General features: G+C 38.2%; 2 protein-coding genes across 2 annotated transcripts; one reads left to right on the top strand and one right to left on the bottom strand.

The window, feature by feature from the left end:
* Window positions 1–796: 796 nt before the first annotated feature.
* On the bottom strand, window positions 797–7,021 carry tmed3 (transmembrane p24 trafficking protein 3). The gene is made up of 3 exons (XM_038306440.1): window positions 6,784–7,021; window positions 4,700–4,945; window positions 797–2,030 (listed from the first exon to the last, which is right to left on the bottom strand). The coding sequence occupies exons 1-3, from the start codon at window positions 6,925–6,927 to the stop codon at window positions 1,797–1,799; spliced, it is 624 nt and encodes a 207-aa protein (XP_038162368.1). The 5' UTR covers window positions 6,928–7,021; the 3' UTR covers window positions 797–1,796.
* A 4,336-nt stretch (window positions 7,022–11,357) lies between these two features.
* On the top strand, window positions 11,358–20,191 carry LOC119797373 (retinol dehydrogenase 13-like). The gene is made up of 7 exons (XM_038306431.1): window positions 11,358–11,612; window positions 14,232–14,372; window positions 17,906–18,097; window positions 18,205–18,366; window positions 18,446–18,562; window positions 18,646–18,850; window positions 20,057–20,191. Exons 1-7 carry the CDS (start codon window positions 11,537–11,539, stop codon window positions 20,151–20,153), a joined length of 990 nt encoding a protein of 329 aa, XP_038162359.1. The 5' UTR covers window positions 11,358–11,536; the 3' UTR covers window positions 20,154–20,191.
* The last annotated feature ends 417 nt before the right edge of the window (window positions 20,192–20,608 follow it).

Below are 20,608 nucleotides of genomic sequence, written 5' to 3'. Positions count from 1 at the left end.
ATTTAAACTTTTTTTTTCAAAAATACATTTGTTTCATAAAATATAATTTTGTTTCTTCAAATGTTATTTTGTTTATTTGTTAATGTAAATTTGTTTGCTAAAATGTAAATTTGTTTTTTAAAATTTAAACTTTTTTTTCAAAAATACATTTGTTTCACAAAATATAATTTTGTTTCTTCAAATGTTATTTTGTTTTTTATTTGTTAATGTGTTTTTGAATTGTAAATGTGTTTTGCACTTCTCAGCCACCGTAGAAATATCAGCTGAGCTGCTGCCATTAATACCTTACTCTCGTTTCTGTCCTACAGCTGTAGCCATAGCTTTGGGCTTAGCCTTCACTGTGTGTTCTCGTTTATCGCTTTTGGCTTGAAAACTGTCTCAGAGCTTGTCTGCTTAACTGTTCCTTTCCTAGACAGCCACCTGTGGAGCCAGTCTAATGTTAAACTTTCTAACATGGCAAGTTTTCATTGATCAGTGCTTCTGTGTTTGTTTTGTATGTTCGTACGTCTGCTACTGTGTCCTTAAACTCCCGGTCTGCAGTTGGCCGCTCATACTGAGCCTGGTTTTACTGGAGGTTTCTATTAATCATCACTGCATGCACACTCAGTGTGAGGCATTGCTGCAGAGTCAATGGCAGTGCAAGAGAACATGTCCATCCAGGAGGAGTGTATCCTGCAAGCCAATACTGAAAACCTGTAAGGAGCTTTGAGATGCCACGTGTTGTGAATTGGCACTAAATAAATAAACGGAAGTTGCCAACAACAGGATAGAGGTAAACTGGTTAAATTCATTTCAGTTTAATTTAAAAGTTTCTTTTATTTTGTGGGAACCTTTTTATTCAAATTTTTTAACTTGAATTTCAAAATAAGAGAAAAACAGAGGAACTGACAATGAAACAGTAGATTATTCACGTTCATTAACACTTCAGCAGAGTTAAGAACAGGAGTTCAGTGCTGTTAGCTTTAAGGTTTGTTTCCCTAAAGGAACATTCTTCATTGTTCAGACACGTGGTTTAACTGAGGGTCAAAGCAGCTTTCGTAAACCTCTGGACCAGAGCTTTATTTTCAGTTGAAGGATTGCCACCGTTATGCAGAACTGCATCAGTCCCTGAGTTTAACATACTGCATGCACAACAGCTGCATGTGCTTCCTGTAAACTTTTAATCCCCTTATTTTAAACATAGGTATCTGTGCGTTATCATTTCATTTATGTTGCATTATACCTTTAAAGGCAGCACTTGAATTTTAACCTCAAGGCAGGTTAGTAGATTTTGGATATTACAAACAAACAAATCTGTATGACTGGTCACCTCTCATGTTTATCTCAAGACAAAAAACAAAACATACAAATTAGAGCTAAAACGTCAGATTTAAATAAAATTAGCAAACAATACAAAAAACTGCAAAACAAAAGAAGATCTCTAAAGGTTTCATATAATGTTGAACACAGATTAAGAAAAAAAAAAATGAAAGAAAAGCCATAAAATAATCTAAACTGACATTCATAATCTTTCTTTGGTCTTTATCCCACAGCTTCTAGTCATAAAGATTAAACTTGGACGATGATAAAGTAAATAATCAAGTTTTACTTCTTTGAAATGATGACATAAAGAAAAAAAAGAAAAAACTTTGCTGATTATAGATTCACTTGGAAACAAAAACATATTCAAGTTAATGGATGCTGACTGGGGGGACAGAGAGAGAAGAATCAGTTAAACGGAAATAAAAACCAAACAGTATGTGCTTGTGATCGGATGTAGGCTCAAACATGGAAAACCTGAAAGATGAAGAGAAGTCCTAAGTGGGGGCCGCCACGGAGCCCTTCTTGTCACTGAAGAAACTCCTTAGAAGCATGACTTGGCCGATGCCGATGACGAACAACAGGATGGTTTCTCCGATCGACCAGTACGTCACGCGCTCAAAGAGATTCTCTGCTTTAGTGCGGTCCTGGGCTTCTCTTAGCCGGTACCACGTCTGTGATTCAGCCACCACCTTCAGGACCTCATGGATGGCGACGCAGGAAGACTCCAGCTGATAGAGGAATATAATAAAATTAAGATCAGAACAAAATGATATCTCATCATTCTGTCAGACCAGCATACCCATAGTCAATATACGTCAGATTTGCAAACGTCTGACACTATATGTGGAAGGAAGTCTACTAGGCTACTTTATTTATGCGTGATATAATAAACTGAAGAGTTGTAGTTGAAGGTAAACACACAAACTTACCCAAAAAGCACACCAAAAGATAAGTAGGATAGTTTATTTATGTGTGATGTAATAAAAAAAAAACTTTTAGTCTGAGGTAAGCAGAATTTAACGCTAAACTGCTTTAAACACAAACAGCCCTGCTTTCTGTGTCCGCTACTTCACACCCTGACGTAGCAGCTAACCTGTCTGATTGTCCTACTGATCTGCAAATGTAACAGAAGTCATTTAAATATCCCTTTGCCCATGCGTGCCCATGCATATCACTATGGGTATGCTGATCTGACAGAACAACGGCATAGTGGTTAGGCCATTGCGCTTGGAATCCAGAGGTTCGGACTTCGAGTCCCACTCCCACAGGCTGCCACTCTGGTCCCTTAGCAAAGACCCTTAACCCCACACTGCTCCCTGGACGCCGCACAATGGCAGCCCACTGCGCCCCAAGGGGATGGGTTAAATGCAGAGAGTTAATTTCATTGCTCTGTACTTGTGACAGTGTAATGACAATAAAGTTGCATTTCATTTTATTCTATAATTAACTATTAGCAAGTTAGCAGACTCCAGCATTAGAAATTCTGCTTTGCTTAACAAGTTCCTGCAGAATAAGACCTTAACTCCCTTGAAAATAAATCAAACTAGGGCTGCAACTAGCGATTATTTTGAAAATCGACCACTGTCAATTATTTTTCTGATTAATCGATTGATAATCAGATTGCCAAATGTTCTTTAAATGTTTTAGTAAATTAAATAAGAATCAGACATACTATAATAATCAATAATAATTGAATAATAAATTACAGTAAACCAGGTGAAACTAAAACGTTTCCACATGAGGAGTTCTGGATAGAGAAAATTGACAGACTAAAATGTTTTTTATTTAATTTTTTATCCTAAATGCATAATGTTTACTTTTTTTGATATAATTACTGCTTTAAGTGGGTCGCTCTGTCAGCTAAAGGCATGTTTTAGAGTCTCTATACTCCAGTTAACGATTAATCTATTACTAAATTAGTTGATGACTATTTCAACAATCAATTAACCCGATTAACTTCAGCTCTAAATCAAAACCAACATTTTCCCTTATCTGATGTAGGATTTGGTCTTCCGATATTAAACCTAAAATGTGGTCCAAATGGGAGTTTTATGCCTCATCCTGTATTTTGGTTTTGTTAAATCATGATCAAGTTGCCAATAAACCTGCAAAGATTTAAAATTTAAAGTTGTGTTAAACTAAGAGTTTCTACTAAACAGTTCCAGGAAGTAACGACTGCACGCATCACATCGCGGTACCTTAATATAAACAGTGGAACAAATGTGTGGAAATACTCATTTAATGGACAAAAGAGCTTTGTCTCCATCTAGTGGACTTCATCCATTGCTGCAGTCACACAGGGTTCTCAGCATCTCAAATTAACAAACCCAAACAGACTTTGTTATAAGGAACTATCAAATCTGCTGTACGAGTTTTATTATCTTAAAAAAATAAATGCAACGTAGCCTACTTCCTTGTTTTTCGCCTGCATAGATGCTCAGTAAAGTACCTCTATTATTGGATATACAGACAAAAGACTTATTTTACAAACTAACTGAGCAAAAGCATAAGTCAGAAATAACAGACAACATGTCAGCAGGACGCGCTCTTCTTTAGGAACAACTTTGTTGCAACTAAAGGGAGCTACTGCCGTTTACATTTGTAAAAAAATATAAATAAATGTGACTTTAATAAACCCTTCAGAGACTAAATAAATGTTGCTGAATCTCAGGGAATCACATGAAGCCCAACATTAGAAAACTTAGAAAAACTTGTTAATAAAAAAAAGTTTTAAGAGTAACTTTTTATTTTTTTTCCAATTATTTATTTATTTATTTTTTCAGTTTTCTTTCAAATCTTATTTTTCTTAGTTTTATTATTCAGGACAGAATATGCATTTCTATTGGCCAGCATGAATTTTAGCAAAAAATAGATACAAAATGTCACTCTCAGATGTTTCTATTTCATTAGGACATTTTCTTTTCTGGATTGGATTTTCTTTTTCTTTAATTAATAATAAAACATGTTTTTGCTTGCATCAATAATGGAGTAATATTTACTTTATAAATAATCAGGGGACGGATAGGTCCAATCAGAGCCATTTTCTTAAAAATGGACACACAGGTCCACTGTTAAAGACTAGCAGCTGTTTTAGAAACATGGTTCTAAAAGGTACCGAGTCATAAATACAAATTCATTATTTGTTACAACCTTCTAAAATGATATACCCTCTACTATCAACTTTATAATTATGTACCTGGTCAGCCGCCTTAAATCCCTATAAAATACAGTGAAGTTTGTGTTTCTAATGGGATGACATGAGGAACTGGTTTATAAACAATAATTTCCTTCTGTTTGTGCATCTGAGGTTTTCTAGCCTCAGCCTCCTGTGACTCGGTCCTGTTGGAAGGTGAAGTTTAGTCTTCTGTGGATTAGCTTCTGGGTTCCTCAGACTTACCTGAGTCAGCGCTGTGCTCCTGCTCATGTTCTCCAGGAGAGGTTGCTCCTCTCCGTGCCGAAAGTCCATGTACACGACTTTATGCGTGAAAGTGGAAAACTCGTTGCTGAAGCAGACCTTGTAGACTCCCTCCATGGCCGTGGTGTGAGAGAAGCTGTCGTACTGCTTCTTCCTTTCGTTATACAGGACGTTGTCGAAGGGATCGGTGACAAAACAATCCACGTCATAGTTGCCTCCTGCAATAACCTGAAAATAAAATCCATAAATATTGGTTTGGAAAAACTAAATGATGATAAAGACCACCAGATCCTGATATCTGGGAATAGATAATCCTCTCCTTTGAATGCCAGCAAAAAGCTGCTAACCATTTAGCTCCAAAAGCAGTAGTTTTATGTTTTAGATGCTTCAAAAAGCTGAATCAGCTCCTCAGCATTTGTTCACCAGGAACCTGCTTTATGGATCAATGCATTTGATCAAGGCATGTCAAACGACGGATAACCTTGGACACAACTGAGATCTGTCTACTGTCACAGACACTGCATCACACTGATACCAAACAGAAAACACGGCACATTTGCACCGTATATATTAATATTGCTCCAAACTTCCATATCAATGCATTTTTTTGCACCATGTTTTTTTTTTCTCCCACACTGTTAAATTTGGTCACTGCTGCACTTTATGGAATTTTAATGTTAATTTACTGTCTGGAAAGCATGCTACTGTTGTGCTTTCCCCAGCGTCGCGCAGCTTTGTCGTCACGCCCTCAAAACCCCGCCCGCTTTGCATCCAAAAATTCAAAACACATCTCTGCGTTGTGATTGGCCCGCCACTTCTAGGGCCTGGGGTAGAGTCCTGCAACGGGTCGGGTACCCGCGGGTCCCCGACGGGTCACCCGCTAAAATGCTCTTTTGCGGGTGAATGTTCTATTAATCAGGCACTGGGGTCACCCTTGCTGTAGCTTACAGCCCTGCCGGCAGTGTGGGCTTCCCTCCAAAAAGGCCACAGTCAGTGCATACACGTCTGCTGCAGTGTTAATGGCGCTGTTCTGCAGCGCAGCGGGTTAAATATCAACGGGTCGGGTCGGGTTCGGATTTGAATTGAAGATATCCGCGGGTGACGGGTCGGGTTCGGTAGTCATCCTAACGGGTTCGGGCGGGTGCGGGTTGGTAAAACTCGACCCATGCAGGACTCTAGCCTGGGGCATTGATCGAGGCTAGACCAACTCGCAGGCAAAAATAATTTTGGCCGCTGGCGGGTGGAGCTAGTTTATTAGGCTAGCAAAACCCCATAATGCACCACAACATCCATCCATCCATCCATCTTCTAACACGCTTAATCCCAAGTGGGATGCGAGGGGTGCTGGTGCCCATCTCCAGCTGTCACTGCGCGAGAGGCGGGGTCCACCCTGGACAGGACACCAGTATATCTCAGGGCAAACAGGACAAACAACCACTCACGCACACACAAGGAGAATTTAGAGAAGCCAATTAACCCAACCGTCATGTTTTTGGACTGTGTGAGAAAGCCGGAGTACCCGGAGAGAACCCACTCATGCTCAGGGAGAACATGCAAACTCCATGCAGAAAGACCCCGGGCCGGGAATCAAACCCAGAACCTTCTTGCTGCAGCAACATATTTTTGCTAAATATTCTAACATAAATTTGCCAAATATAAGAGGAACATCGTAGTTTGGTTTAAATAAAGCATTTTAGTTTTATTATAATTTAGTTTGTCGCAAGGATTTTAGTTTGAAGAAATAGAAAATGACACCATATGCCAACTGTGCATGACAAGGAGGGGTTATATATACTGCATGCATCATCTCGGTAGTTAACCTTGGATTACTTCTAGAGCTACTTGAGTTATTTAGTGTTGCAGGTAGGAGCTTTGGCTGGAGAGAAAGGGCTGGGGGTGATCCCCCCCAACCCAATAGATTTTTGTTACTACCGCCCCTGTAACATAAGTTTGCAGAGCTTAATGACAACTCTAACAATATGCAGGTTGGAGAAGCTACATTTTTACTCCGTCATTTTGCCTTTTCAAACTTTTAATGAAGACAAGCAGCTCTGCTGGTAACTCACCTGAAAGTCTATGTCAAATCTGACACCTTTGCCTAATTCCTCGTAGAAGCACTGCTTCTCGTTGTCAGGGAGTTCAAAGGTCAGCTCCGTCCCAAACACCGCACACACATGCAGCAGAAAGCAGCTCAGTCCCAGCCGAAGCATGGTGGAAAGGAAAATCCAAGCAAAGAGAAGAAAGCTGCAGGAATTGAGGCGCTGCTGACAGCTGAAGCTCTGACGTGGCACCACCTCCAAGGACTTCCGGGGCTGGATTGTTTATTCAGTTTCACTTTTTTCTTAAAATAATTTATTTAAAAAAATAAAATAACACGAAGTGTTTTATTATGTTGGGATAAAACTTTACCAAAAATGAAAAACAACATTTTGTCATGAGAAGAAAAAACTCCGAAAACTTTTACTGTGAGTTAACGGGTTGTTTCAAAATAAAAGCACCATATTTGAAAGCAGTTACATGAAACAGCCTGTTTTACATCAGGTTTAAAAAAGTCCGAAACAGGACATACATTTCTACTTAATACAATATTTTTAATGCACATGTTGGAGATTTAATATTCTAATTAGAAACAAGCAAGTGTTTTTCCTCCCAACAATTCCAAAAAAACATACAAAAAATGAGAAAAAATAGAAACATTATTTTTTATTTGATCAATGATCAATTGATAACTTTTTATTCTATTAATACATTAAATCAGGTAGAGATGCAATTAATTACTAACTTTTTGTATTCTTAATTCTGGACGCATTTCTGCGACGATACCGAATACTGACGCCAGGGGGCACTGTGTTCTCAGAATGATGCTGTTTGGTTAGAAAGGATGAATCAGGGGGTTCCTATCTCCTATCACTCCCCTCCTGTTTCTCTAATTTAGATTATATTTTATTTACACTTACGTTTTGGACACATAAGCGAGGGGCTCGTTACTAAATCAAAAATATAAAAAATAAGAAATTCTTTGAATAAACACGGCCGCCTGCGGGCCAAAGGTAGAACTGCAACCCTCCTCTCCTAGTTTTGGTAGCAGGCGCTCGATTTTCTTTTTAAATTTTTTGTTGAAAGGAAAGCTAAGACTAAACTCATGAGCACACAGAACAAACGTAATAATGTAAAAGGTATTAGAAAATAGTAATATTAATAGTAATAGCATTAATATTATTGTATTATATATAATATTAATAGTATTAATAGTAATAATAGTTTTAGAAAAATCATATGTGCTTGCAAATCTCTTATATCCAACAGAAAAAAAATTAAATAAGTTAAGCAGGTTGTGCAAATTAGCTATGAAATAAATCTATGTATATTCTAATTAAATCATCAAATATTGACCTGATAAAACAAATGGAAAAAGGTTAACGTTGACAAGAATCAAAAATAGAAAAATGAATGCATTTAAATGATCAGAGAGGATATATGAAAAGTAGAAATATGTAGGAGAATGATAAAGAATATATTATGTGGGGTTATTAAGAATCACATTTGGAAATAAAAGGAAAGAGTCTCTAAGCATTAGTGGTAGATATTTTCTTTAAGGATAAAGTTTAATTCATTCTTAAATGCTATCATTGTAGGTTGAGTTTTGGTAAGACAACATCTGTGAGCGAAACATTTGACTATAACAATAATCTTAGGTTGATGGTTCCACATTTCATTGCAGAAGGGGAGAGAAAGTTTTTCTTAAAACATTTAGAAATTAACCAGTTACTGAAAATTAAAAAAATTCTGAAATTAAAACGTTTGAGTTTCTAACAATAAAAATAGATGTTCAGTTGATTCATCTTCTTGCTCAAAAGGATGAACTATATTTACAGTAAATCTAAATTTGGAGCAGATTAATCATTAAGAGCCCCTGAAAACAGGGGCGTAGCCAGAACATTTTTACAAGGGTGGCCAGGCAATAACCAATGTAAACCGAGGGGTGGCCGAAAATAGGCACCAAAACCTCACGGTCAATCTACACTGTTACAACAGGAAAATTAACTAGCAAAACATCCACATTTTCTAAATAAAGACAAACTATACTTTCTAACAGCCTTTGCTAACAAATAGAAAAATAAATTCAAACATCCATGCTTTCTAAATAAAAGGTATAGTGGATAAAATTCTTTCGGGTTTGAGTTCTGGGTAAACATCTTTTCCGCTGTCATTACTTACCGGTACCTACTTTCATCATAATCATTCTGCATAAAACTGATATTTACAAGTCTTAATATCTACATAAATTTATTATTTAATACGTTCGTATTAAAATAGTGATTTATCTATGATTTCACTGAAGATTCCTAGATGACTTGCAGAGACTTTACTCCATAAAATACAATATCTATTTCTGCTTCAATTCTGTACTTATCATTTTAAATGTTAGTATATTTATGTGCATAATAAACCATACAGTTTTTGTTGTCAAGTAATTTTTAATATATGAAGAAATTAAAATGTTTTAAAAATTCCACTTGAGGTTATTACTGTTGCCACCGTCAACACTGTTACCATCCCTACCATCATAAATGCCAATCATTTACTAAGGGTAGCCATGGCCACCCCTGGTCCCCCATCTAGCTCCACCCCTGCCTGAAAAAAAGGAGAACATCGTTGCTTGGCAACTGGTGTAACTGGGGAGTACCAATATGGCGGCCGGTGGCTTTACCCCATCCTGTACTACCAAAATAGGTGCTCTGTTCGAAAACCTAGGACGCGTCCTTAGAAGGCCAGATTCGAAGGCCCATTACGTCATAGCGCGGCGCCGAGGTCTGGTCGGATTCCAAGAGTCCTCGTTATGCGACCTTAAAATGCGTCCTTCTTTTTGCCCGATTTGAAGGACGGGTCCGATGTATCCTTGGTATCCTTCGTTTTCCCAGGATTCATTGCGAGACCAAGCAAGCTGTGATCAGAGTAAAGGTTACTTGGCGCCGAACAGTGGTGAAAATTGGAAGTTCAGTTTAATATAATACAAGTCAGTGAATAGTTTCGTCTGAAATGAATGAAAATAGTTGTTTTAATGGTTATAGAGTCATATATGTGGCGGTAATGTTTGATTTATCGAAAGGTTTTTATCTGTTACTGTGTAAATGAGTTTGGCTGGAATTTAAGGACAGATTCTAATAGATCTGCAGGGTGGGGACTATAAATCTGATAGGAGTTTCATTTTTATTGCTGTTTTGCACAATATGCTTAACTAAGATTTTTTTGTTGTTGAATATTAGAGATTTTGCAGATATTTTTTTTGATACATACATTGTTTAGATTTACTTATATCTTTCTACCTTTTATAGAATAGAATAGAAAATCCCTTTATTGTCCCACAATGGGCAAATTTACAGCAGCAGAAAGATTATTGAAAATGGTCACACAAATGTGGACCTTAGAAAAATGTACAAGAATAACATAATAGGGAAGAGTTAAAAATATAAATACAATTCTGTAAAAAGTTTTTTTTACAATATAAAACTGGAGAATAAATTACCAATATGCAGCTATGGACATTTTTACAGTAATGGATATTTGAAAATAGCAGCAACATCAGAGATGTGCAGAATGACAGCAGCAGGTTATTTAACTGACTAAGGTTTCTATCATTACATTTGATTTGATTGGTTCCTGCTCCCGGTGGTTGGAACCTTTATTCCACTCTGGATTCTCATCAGTCTTTGTTCACTTTACAATAAAAAAGAAAGAAATAAACAAACAGTTTTGAAAACTTCGGTTCTGTAAAGTGCCTTGAGATGACATGTGTTGTGAATTTGGCGCTATATAAATAAACTGAATTGAATTGTCTGTCAACTTTCACGGTTGCTAAGCAACAGAGCTTACGGCGGTAAAACCCGCCGAAGGGTGGACCTGTTTGAAGTCACAGCCAAAACACTTCCGGCCTCCTTATTTTCAAGGACTTTGAAGGATCCAGTCTAGGTAGACCGCGTCCTTGGAGGACCCGTCCTAGGTTTTCGAACAGAGCCCCTGTACTACTAAAGGCTATCAGCGGTCCAGCGCATACGTCTGTGCTTTTGACGGCTACCATGGTGATGATAGCTTCCGGTTCCGGTAGGGAAGGGGAGGCGATCTCAAAAGCGGAATGTGTCGTTTTACTTCACAGCGCCACCAAGGGGATACAGTTCAGCAGTGAGGGGCTTCACGTGGAGTGAGAAGTGAGTAGGGCAAAGGAGTAGCAACCGATTAGGAAAAGGCGTAAATCAGTGCAGATTCGCTGGAATTTGAAAGCGAGTGTAACGGAAAACTAGGGGCGGAAGAAACACGTGCATTCAAATGTCCGTTCCGCTGTTTTGCTACGTCTTCGTCACACTGAGAAAATCCCAAATTAGGAAAAATGAAATGGTAACATAAAAATACTACCGTAAAGATATATTTCGGTTAAAACTTACATAACGCCTCTTTAAATTTAAATGCTTAATTTTTAGTTTTTTAATTAAAAAACTATGCACTGGTTTAAATGAAAATGAAAAGTTTCATCTGTCTTGTTTGGTTTAAACTGAAACTGGAATTTTATTTTGAAAATCCCACGCAGGAGCAGCCCCCCCCCCCCCCCCCCCCCCTTTTTTTCAATGTATAATCGTTACATAATACCCTGGACAGTGAAATGCGCACTAAGGACACTGCTTAAAAGAGGAGAAAACGCAACTTTTTGCACTAATTTAATATAATTAGCTTTCTTATATTAAGAAAAACTGATATTTTGATTAAAAATTTAGTTCAAGATCAAGTTGTATTTTTTCCACAGATATAAGTCATAGTTCTTTGAAGATGCAAAACTACGCAGAAGTTGTGAAGGACTTTGTAGAGAGGCATCCCACTGGTCTGACAATCGCTGCTGTTGCAGGTAAATGTTTTTTTTTTATAATTGTAACAGTGCTATAAAAACCTACTTTCAAGCCTGGAACATTTTAAAAAGGAGAAAGCTGCTTTGGAGAATAGAAACCAGGGGTGTGATATCAAAGCAAATTGTACTTTTAACCCACAATTTTGCATGATCATCATGACAAAGACAATCAATATCTCATCACAGCTGTTTTCCAAGAAGTGAAATATCTCCAAGAATCAGTGACGTATAGTGAAAAGATGCAACATGGTTTAATTACATTACAAGCTGCTGTATGAAGGCCAATGTTAATTCAGTTCAATTCAGTTTATTTATAGAGCACCAAATTCACAACACATGTCATCTCAAGGCACTTTACAGTTCAACCAGATCATACAGTCAAATTGATTCTAAGTTTTCTATCGGAGGAAAACCAGTTGACTGCATCGACTCATTGACTCTTCAGCAATCACTCCAACTAAGCATGCTTGTAGCGACAGTGGAAAGGAAAAACTCAACCAGCAGAACCAGGCTCAGTGTGAGCGGCCATCTGCTGAGGCCCACTGGGGTTCAAGGAGACAGAAGCAGAGATACAAAAAGCAGCTGTAAAAGGCGGCCCCGTCCAGGAAACACACAGCCAGGCAGACGAGCTCCAAGGCAGCTCCCATGCCAGAGGATGAAGAGAGCACATCTACAGGTGCTGGTCATAAAATTAGAATATCATGAAAAAGTAGATTGATTTCAGTAATTCCATTTAAAAAGTGAAACTTGTATATTATATTCATACATTACATACAAACTCATATGTTTCAGATGTTTATTTTGTTTAATTTTGATGATTACAAATAACAAATGAAAATCTCAAATTCATCATATCAGAAAATTAGAATATTACTGAAGACCAATAAAAACAAAGGATTTATAGAAATGTTGGCCAACTGAAAAGTATGAACATGAAAAGTATGAGCATGTACAGCACTCAGTATTTAGTTGGGCCTCCTTTGGCCTGTATTACTGCAGCAATGCGGCGTGGCATGGAGTCGATCAGTCTGTGGCACTGCTCAGGTGTTATGATAGCCCAGGTTGCTCTAATAGTGGCTTTTAGCTCTTCTGAATTGTTGGGTCTGGTGTATTGCATCTTCTTCTTCACAATACCCCATAGATTTTCTATGGGGTTAAGGTCAGGAGAGTTTGCTGGCCAATTAAGAACAGGGATACCATGGTCCTTCAACCAGGTACTGGTAGCTTTGGCACTGTGTGCAGGTGCCAAGTCCTGTTGGAAAATGAAATCTGCATCTCCAAAAAGTTGGTCAGCTGCAGGAAGCATGAAGTGCTCTAAAACTTCCTGGTATGTGGCTGCGTTGACCCTGGACCTCAGAAAACACAATGGACCAACACCAGCAGATGACATGGCACCCCAAACCATCACTGACTGTGGAAACTTTACACTGGACTTCAAGCAACGTGGATGAAGTGCCTCTCTTCTTTTCCTCCAGACTCTGGGACCTTGATTTCCAAAGGAAATGCAAAATTTACTTTCATCAGAGAACATGACTTTGGACCACTCACCAGCAGTCCAGTCCTGTTTCTCTTTAGCCCAGGCAAGACGCTTCTGACGCTGTCTGTGGTTCAAGAGTGGCTTGACACAAGGAATGCGACAGCAGAAACCCATGTCTTTCATACGTCTGTGTGTGGTGGTTCTTGAAGCACTCACTCCAGCTGCAGTCCACTCTTTGTGAATCTCCCCCACATTTTTGAATGGGTTTTGTTTCACAATCCTCTCCAGGGTGCGGTTATCTCTCTTGCTTGTACACTTTTTTCGACCACATCTTTTCCTTCCCTTCGCCGCTCTATTAATGTGCTTGGACACTGAGCTCTGTGAACAGCCAGCCTCTTTAGCGATGACCTTTTGTGTCTTGCCCTCCTTGTGCAAGGTGTCGATGGTCGTCTTTTGGACAACTGTCAAGTCAGCAGTCTTCCCCATGATTGTGTAGCCTATAGAACTAGACTGAAAGACCATTTAAAGGCTTTTGCAGGTGGTTTGAGTTAATTAGCTGATTAGAGTGTGGCACCAGGGGCCATCAATTTTGAACCTTTTCACAATATTCTAATTTTCTGATATGATGAATTTGAGATTTTCATTTGTTGTCATTTGTAATCATCAAAATTAAACAAAATAAACATCTGAAATATATGAGTTTGTATGTAATGTATGAATATAATATACAAGTTTCACTTTTTAAATGGAATTACTGAAATCAATCTACTTTTTCATGATATTCTAATTTTATGACCAGCACCTGTAGTTAGTCACAGTCAGAGAAACAGGACTACACTGAAAAACAGGCCAAGCTCCAACATCTAGAAACAAAGGTGTTGATGGCAGCAGCACAGCTGATATTTCTCTCCAGGATGGAGTCACAGCCAAACAGGAACAGACCAGATGAAGCTACTATGAGAAAAAGCAGAGAGAGCAGAACGTTAGAGATTGAACTAACAGATTCTGCAGAGTGGGAGAATAGAGATAGAATGAAGCAGAATGATGAAAAAGGGGTCCCTACGTCCTCCAGCAGTCTAAGCCTATAGCAGCAGAACTATAGAGATAGCTCAGGAAGTTAACGTGTTCTTTCCCTCCATTAGGAATAGGGATTCTCGGTTTGAGAAGATGGATGGCAGGAGGGGTGTGTCGGAGCAAGGCCAGGCTGGATGGGAAAACAGTGCTGATTACCGGAGCTAACACTGGCATTGGGAAGATGACAGCCATGGATATGGCTCAGAGAGGTGAGACCTTCATCCACTGGAGAGAGGAGTTACGGTTCCCCATTTATTTATTTAATTTAACAACAAAAACAACTAGAAAATATGTTAATTTGAGCTGGCTTTACTAAAAGGCTCAGAGGTTTTGAATGGATAGTCTATGCAAAGGTCAAAGGTGGTTAATATCTTACCTGGACGCTTGATTTAGAAGAAGCTCCGATTACTTTAATCCAGCCTAACAGCAAGTCTAAGAACAAAACGGGACCTCTGCCACAATTTTCACAACTGCAGTCCCATCATAGATTAATCAACCTTTTACCAAAGTCACATCTGGATTGGATAACTGTTTACACAGATGGACTATTTACACTGGAAATGAAGGTTGAATGAGGTAAACATCCAATGACAGTCCTGTAAAAACGCACACTGAGAAAATACAATTAACAGTCAAATGGCAGTCTGATATAAAAGGAAGGAATGGATTAAATATTGTTCTATTATGTTGAAAATGAAGTTGTATGTGTTGATATTTTGTAAAGGGAAATTCTTCAAAAAAAAAAAAAATACAATCCAGACATTAAACTTAATAATTGAAAAATGTAACTTTGCTGTTGTCACAGATTTTATTCTTTAAAATATTTTTTTCTTATATTTTATTTCATTTTTTCAAATTATTTTCATTACAGATTTTCAAATCTTCAATTCAATTCATATAACGCCAATTTACAACACATGTCATCTCAAGGCACTTTACAGTTCAACCAGATCATCCAGTCAGATTGATTCAAAGTTTTCTATCTAAGGAAAACCAGCTGATTGCATCGACTCATTGACTCTTCAGCAATCCCTCACACTAAGCATGCTTGTAGCGACAGTGGAGAGGAAAAACTCCCTTTGAACAGGAAGAAACCTCCAGCAGAACCAGGCTCAGTGTGAGCGGCCATCTGCTGAGGCCCACTGGGGTTCAAGGAGACAGAAGCAGACATAGAAAAAGAAGCATAGATACAAAAGGCAACTGTCAACCAGCTCCACAGGCGGCCCCGTCCAGGAAACACACAGCCAGGCAGACGAGCTCTAAGATAGCTTATCATTAACATGAACAAACTGAATTCGATCAGATAGATCAGATTTAAACCAGTCTAGTGCTGTTCCTTTAATTCCAACAAAATATTCAAGTCTTTCTAAAAGAATATTATGGTCAACTGTATCAAATGCAGCACTGAGATCCAACAGGACGAGCACAGATACAAGTCCATTATCTGAGGCCATGAGAATATCATTAGTGACTTTCACCAGAGCTGTTTCAGTGCTATGATGAGCTCTAAAGCCACACTGAAACTCTTCAAAAAGTTCATTATGGTGGAAGTGATCGCAAACTTGTTTGGCAACTACTTTCTCAAGAATTTTAAATAAGAAAGGAAGATTGGATATAGGTCTATAATTGACCAAGTCATCTGGGTCAAGAGACGGTTTCTTAAGCAGAGGTTTAATTACAGCAACCTTAAAAGCTTTAGGTACATATCCCTGTAACAGAGATAGATTAATCACATCTAAAATGGAGGAGGAGATCAAAGGGAATACCTCCTTAAATAACCTGGTTGGAACTGGATCTAACATACAAGTTGAAGGCTTAGATGAAGACAATAATTTTACTAACTCTGAAAGTTTAACTGGATCAAAGCAGTTTAAACCCGGTTCAGATTCACATTTTAGTTGTTCAGATTATCACAAATCAAGTCATTAACTAGCTGACTTTTTGAGGAAAGAGGTCTTATGTTAAAAAAACCGATTTTAATAGTTTAAACTTTTTCCCCCGATTAGATTTATTTTAATTAGATTATTATGATTTAATTCTTTTGGATTCTTTATAATACATTTTATTTTGTTAATGGGCAAGACACTGTCTTATTAATACTTTTTCTAAACCACAGCAATTTAACTTCCAAAAACTAATAATTGAGTAAAGAATATTAAAAACATAAAATGTTTCAATTCTCAAAAAACATGAAAAATGAAATATATACAAAAAATAAAACATTTATATTTAAAAAATAAAATTAAAGTCCTTTTTTTATTAAAAGGTTTTTCAAGGTATAATTTCTAGATTGAAGTTGATTATAAATACACTAATTAGTTGGGGAAGTAAAATTTTAGAGACTTGTTTTAACTAGAAGATTAGATGATATCTCCTCACTTTTGGTCCGTATAGATTTGGATTGAGGTTGGGATTAAGAAGGGAAAATGTTATCCCAGCTTTTATGGGATTCATTGCAATGAATGTGATAAAGTCAGATCCGCTGCAACATTAGAACAGAAGAAACATTTCAAGTTCTCTAACGAAAAAAAAAAAATCCTCACCTGCCTTTAAAAGAAATCCTAAACCCCTAAAGTTTTAGAGTAAAAACACAATTCCCGATGCATACTTATGGAGTGAATTTGGTTCCATTATTGTTGCAAGCAAAGCACACGGTTTGCAAATGAAGTTTGAAGAAAAAAATGCAACCCAGAAATAAAAGTTTTCAATTTTTTTTTCAGATTATAACTTTTCAATTTCCTGTCTTTTAAATATTCTCTATAATTGTGCATTAAATATTTTTTAATTTAATGTAAAACTCAATCTGAAAAATAGAATTTGAAAATAGTTAAATAGAAAAATACTAAATTTGCAAAAATCAAATGTGGGGAAAAATAAAAGGAACAGAAGCAGCACATTTTCCCCCATATTGTGACTTACCACCGAGAACTAGAGCTAATTTAATTCTTTTGGATTCTTTATAATTTATTTTATTTTGTTAATGGGCAAGACACTGTCTTCTTATGTTGTACAATCGGGTTCTTTTCAAATGTCGTTTGCAGATCACATTCTCTTCACTTCAAGCCAATACGTGCGCTCACTGTTGAGCGATAGAAATGCTGTTGTCATTGTCCCTGCAGACCAATAGAAATGCGTCTTCGCTCCTTACTCCAGAGGAAATCCCGCCCCCAGAGGTGAAGAGAATCGGATGAATAAATGCAATTTACAAAACTTTTTCTAAACCACAGCAATTTAACCTCCAAAAACTAATAATTGAGTAAAGAATATTAAAAACATAAAATGTTTCAGCACTCAAAAAACATGAAAAATGAAATATATATATATATATATATATATATATATATATATATATTAGAAAAAAACATTTATAAAAAAAAATATATTAAAAATTTAAGTCCTTTTTTTATTAAAAGGTTTTTCAAGGTATAATTTCTAGATTTAAGATGATTATAAATTCACTTACAAAATCTACTCTTTTCTTACAACAGTAATGAAGCTAATTCACTGCATAACAAAGCTGCATAAAATGAACACATGTTGCCATTGTCATCATCAGCTAGTCTGTAACTGAGCGTATGGAGCAAATATTCAGCAACTTTTAAATCCTTTTCTGTTTTAATCCACCTTAAAGTAATGTTTACAAGTTCTGCAGAGGCCGGCTTTGAGTAATTTAGCTGAGAACAGCTGAAATTGGGTTCTTTGTAGCCAGAATTATTGGAATATCTCACTGTTAACCATCAAGGTGCCAGGGTGATCATGGCCTGCAGAGACATTCCCAAAGCCTACACTGCCGCAGATGAGATTCGACAAAAGACTGGGAACGGTAACATTGTGGTGAAAAAACTGGACCTCGCTTCGCTGAAGTCTGTCAGGGAGCTGGCCAAATACGTCCAGGAGAACGAGAAACGCCTCGACGTCCTTATTAACAATGCAGGTCTGTGGCACAACTTCAAACTTTGTTTTCTGTTGCAACAACTCAGTTAACTGTTTTAAATCTGCTGGTTATTGCATTGATTTAATTCCATTTTCCTTCCCACTAAGGTATTATGATGTGTCCTAAGTGGAAGACAGAGGATGGTTTTGAAATGCAGTTCGGGGTCAACCACCTCGGACCTTTTCTTCTTACCAACTGTCTCCTGGACCTGCTGAAGAAGTCGGCTCCAAGCCGGGTTGTCGTCGTTTCAAGCGTCGCTCATGTGACAGGTTGTTTTTTTCCACATTTCACAAAATATATTCCAGGTTTGTTACCGTTTATGGATTCTAGAATATGATTTTCCTGCAGGTAGCATACACTTTGATGACATTAACCTGGACCGAAACTATGATAATTTGGTGAGCTATCGACAAAGCAAGCTGGCAAACATTCTCTTCGCCAGGGAACTGGCTGCAAGACTGCAAGGTGAACATATGTCCTCACTTCCAAGTAAACTAATTGTTCCACATGTTGATGTTAACATTTATAACGATGGGTTCTTCCTTTAGGCACTGGAGTTACAGTGTACAGCCTTCACCCTGGTTTCATTCGCACTGAGTTAGTGCGCCACCTGTTTCCCCAGTGGGCTTGGTGGAAGAAGATGTTAGCCTCTGTGGCAATGATGATTGTCAAGAGTCCGTGGGAGGGAGCGCAAACCACCATCTACTGCGCCGTGGAGGAGAGTCTGGCAAACGAGAGCGGCCTCTATTACAGGCAAGTGAATGTGTGCGGTGATAACGGCAACTTTTAGATGCGCTGCATTTTTATTAGGGGTGGAACGGTTCACAAAATCCACGGTTCGGTTCGGTTCACGGTTTCGTGGTATATGTTTATTGTTACACATCTGCTACGCCCGGCTACGCTGCTTCACTTCTTCTTCTTGTTTACTACTAGGGGTGTGAATAATAATCGTTTTGTATCGATGCATCGATCCAACAGCCGACGATCCGATGCATCGACACGTCCGCAAGAGTATCGATTCAAGTTTTTTTTTTCCTCCGGTTTATTTCTATCCATTTGCTCCTGGGCGTAATTCTCCCTCCCGTGCTGCGGTGGTGCTAAACCTATTTTGCCCTCCTACCTCGCTTCCTGGTTATACTCCTGCAGCAGTGTGTTGCAGTGAGCTTGATGCAGACATTTTTAAATTATGCTCAATATTGAAGCGTGGTCTGAGCTACACGCTGTGGGTCTAGAGACGGCCGAGGAGGAGAGGAAGTGGGGGCGAGTTTAGTCCGACGACGGAGGGACATGAGGGCCAAAAAGAGCGGAGATCCAGGTGGGAAAAGGCTCCCAGCGTTCTCGCGCACCTCGCTCTGCTAGCGGGTCAAACTTCATGAGTTGTTTTCCGCAATTTTGGTCATAGAAACAATGTGCAGTATTTTTGCAGTAATTTTTGATGCAACTTTTCTACTTGTGTTATTTGCTGTTGTTTCTAAAAAAAAAAAAAAAAAAAAAAAAAAAAAGCAAGGCAAAACGATATTACAGCTTTCATTGATTTATTTCAAACTTGAAACTTTGTTTAGCCTGTAAGGTCTAAAAAAAATTTAATCGATTAATCGTATTGTGGTGTATTCTTGCGTATGGAAAATAATCGAACCGTTGGGTCAGGAAATCGATACTGAATCAAATCGCCATGATGGATGTGATTTACACCCCTATTAACTACTGGTGGTTGGCTTTGGTCGCAGTACTGCCACCTTCTGCTCTGGAGTGTAAACGCTTCGCCTATGAGAAAAAGGAGCAGCGCATGAACCGAACGAAACACACGTGAACCGAACCGAACGTTTCGGACGGTTTTCATAAACCGTTCCATCCCTAATTTTTATGTGAAATGGTGGTTCCAACTTTAACCTCCCAGCGTATCATTGTAGTTGCAGCATTTTGACATCGTTCTCCTCTTTAATTTGTTCTCCTGTGCAGCGACTGCGCTCGCAAACAGCCAGCGGCTCCAGCTCTGGATGACGCCGCCGCCAAGAGGCTGTGGGAGCTCAGCGCCTCTATGGTCGGTCTTTCCTAAACGTGTTCGCTGCCTCCTACCAGCGGAGATGGTAGCACCCTTTAACATGGAAGAGCTCTTTTAATTCATTATCACTTTTGCAATCACTGAAAAGCATTTTATTAAGATGTTTTTACAAGCATTTATATTGGATCACTTAGATGCTTTCAGCACAATTATTTGCACTATTTTTACTTTATTCCAGGGAAGTCTTGCCTGATATAAAGAGGTGCTAAGCTTTATTTTGATACCATGAACAAAATGTGTTCAACATGTTTTTTTTGGTGTAAGAGTGAATATAATAGTGAAAACACGGTGGGATGTCGGAACCCAGATGTACAACAGGATGCAGAATGGGTTTTGGTTCTGTTTCATTCCACTGCAGCAAATGAGATGCTAGTTAAAGCAGTTAAAGCAATCATTCCAGGCGTATCCTAACTTTTGAAATTTTGCTCTTACAAAAAAACTCCCCAGAA

The sequence above is a fragment of the Cyprinodon tularosa genome, unplaced genomic scaffold (genome assembly GCF_016077235.1).
Source record: "Cyprinodon tularosa strain WSP-4 unplaced genomic scaffold, ASM1607723v1 ctg580, whole genome shotgun sequence".
In the NCBI taxonomy this organism is placed as follows: Eukaryota; Metazoa; Chordata; class Actinopteri; order Cyprinodontiformes; family Cyprinodontidae; genus Cyprinodon; species Cyprinodon tularosa.
Note: the sequence above shows the minus strand (reverse complement) of the source record. Positions and strands in the feature narration are given on the sequence as shown.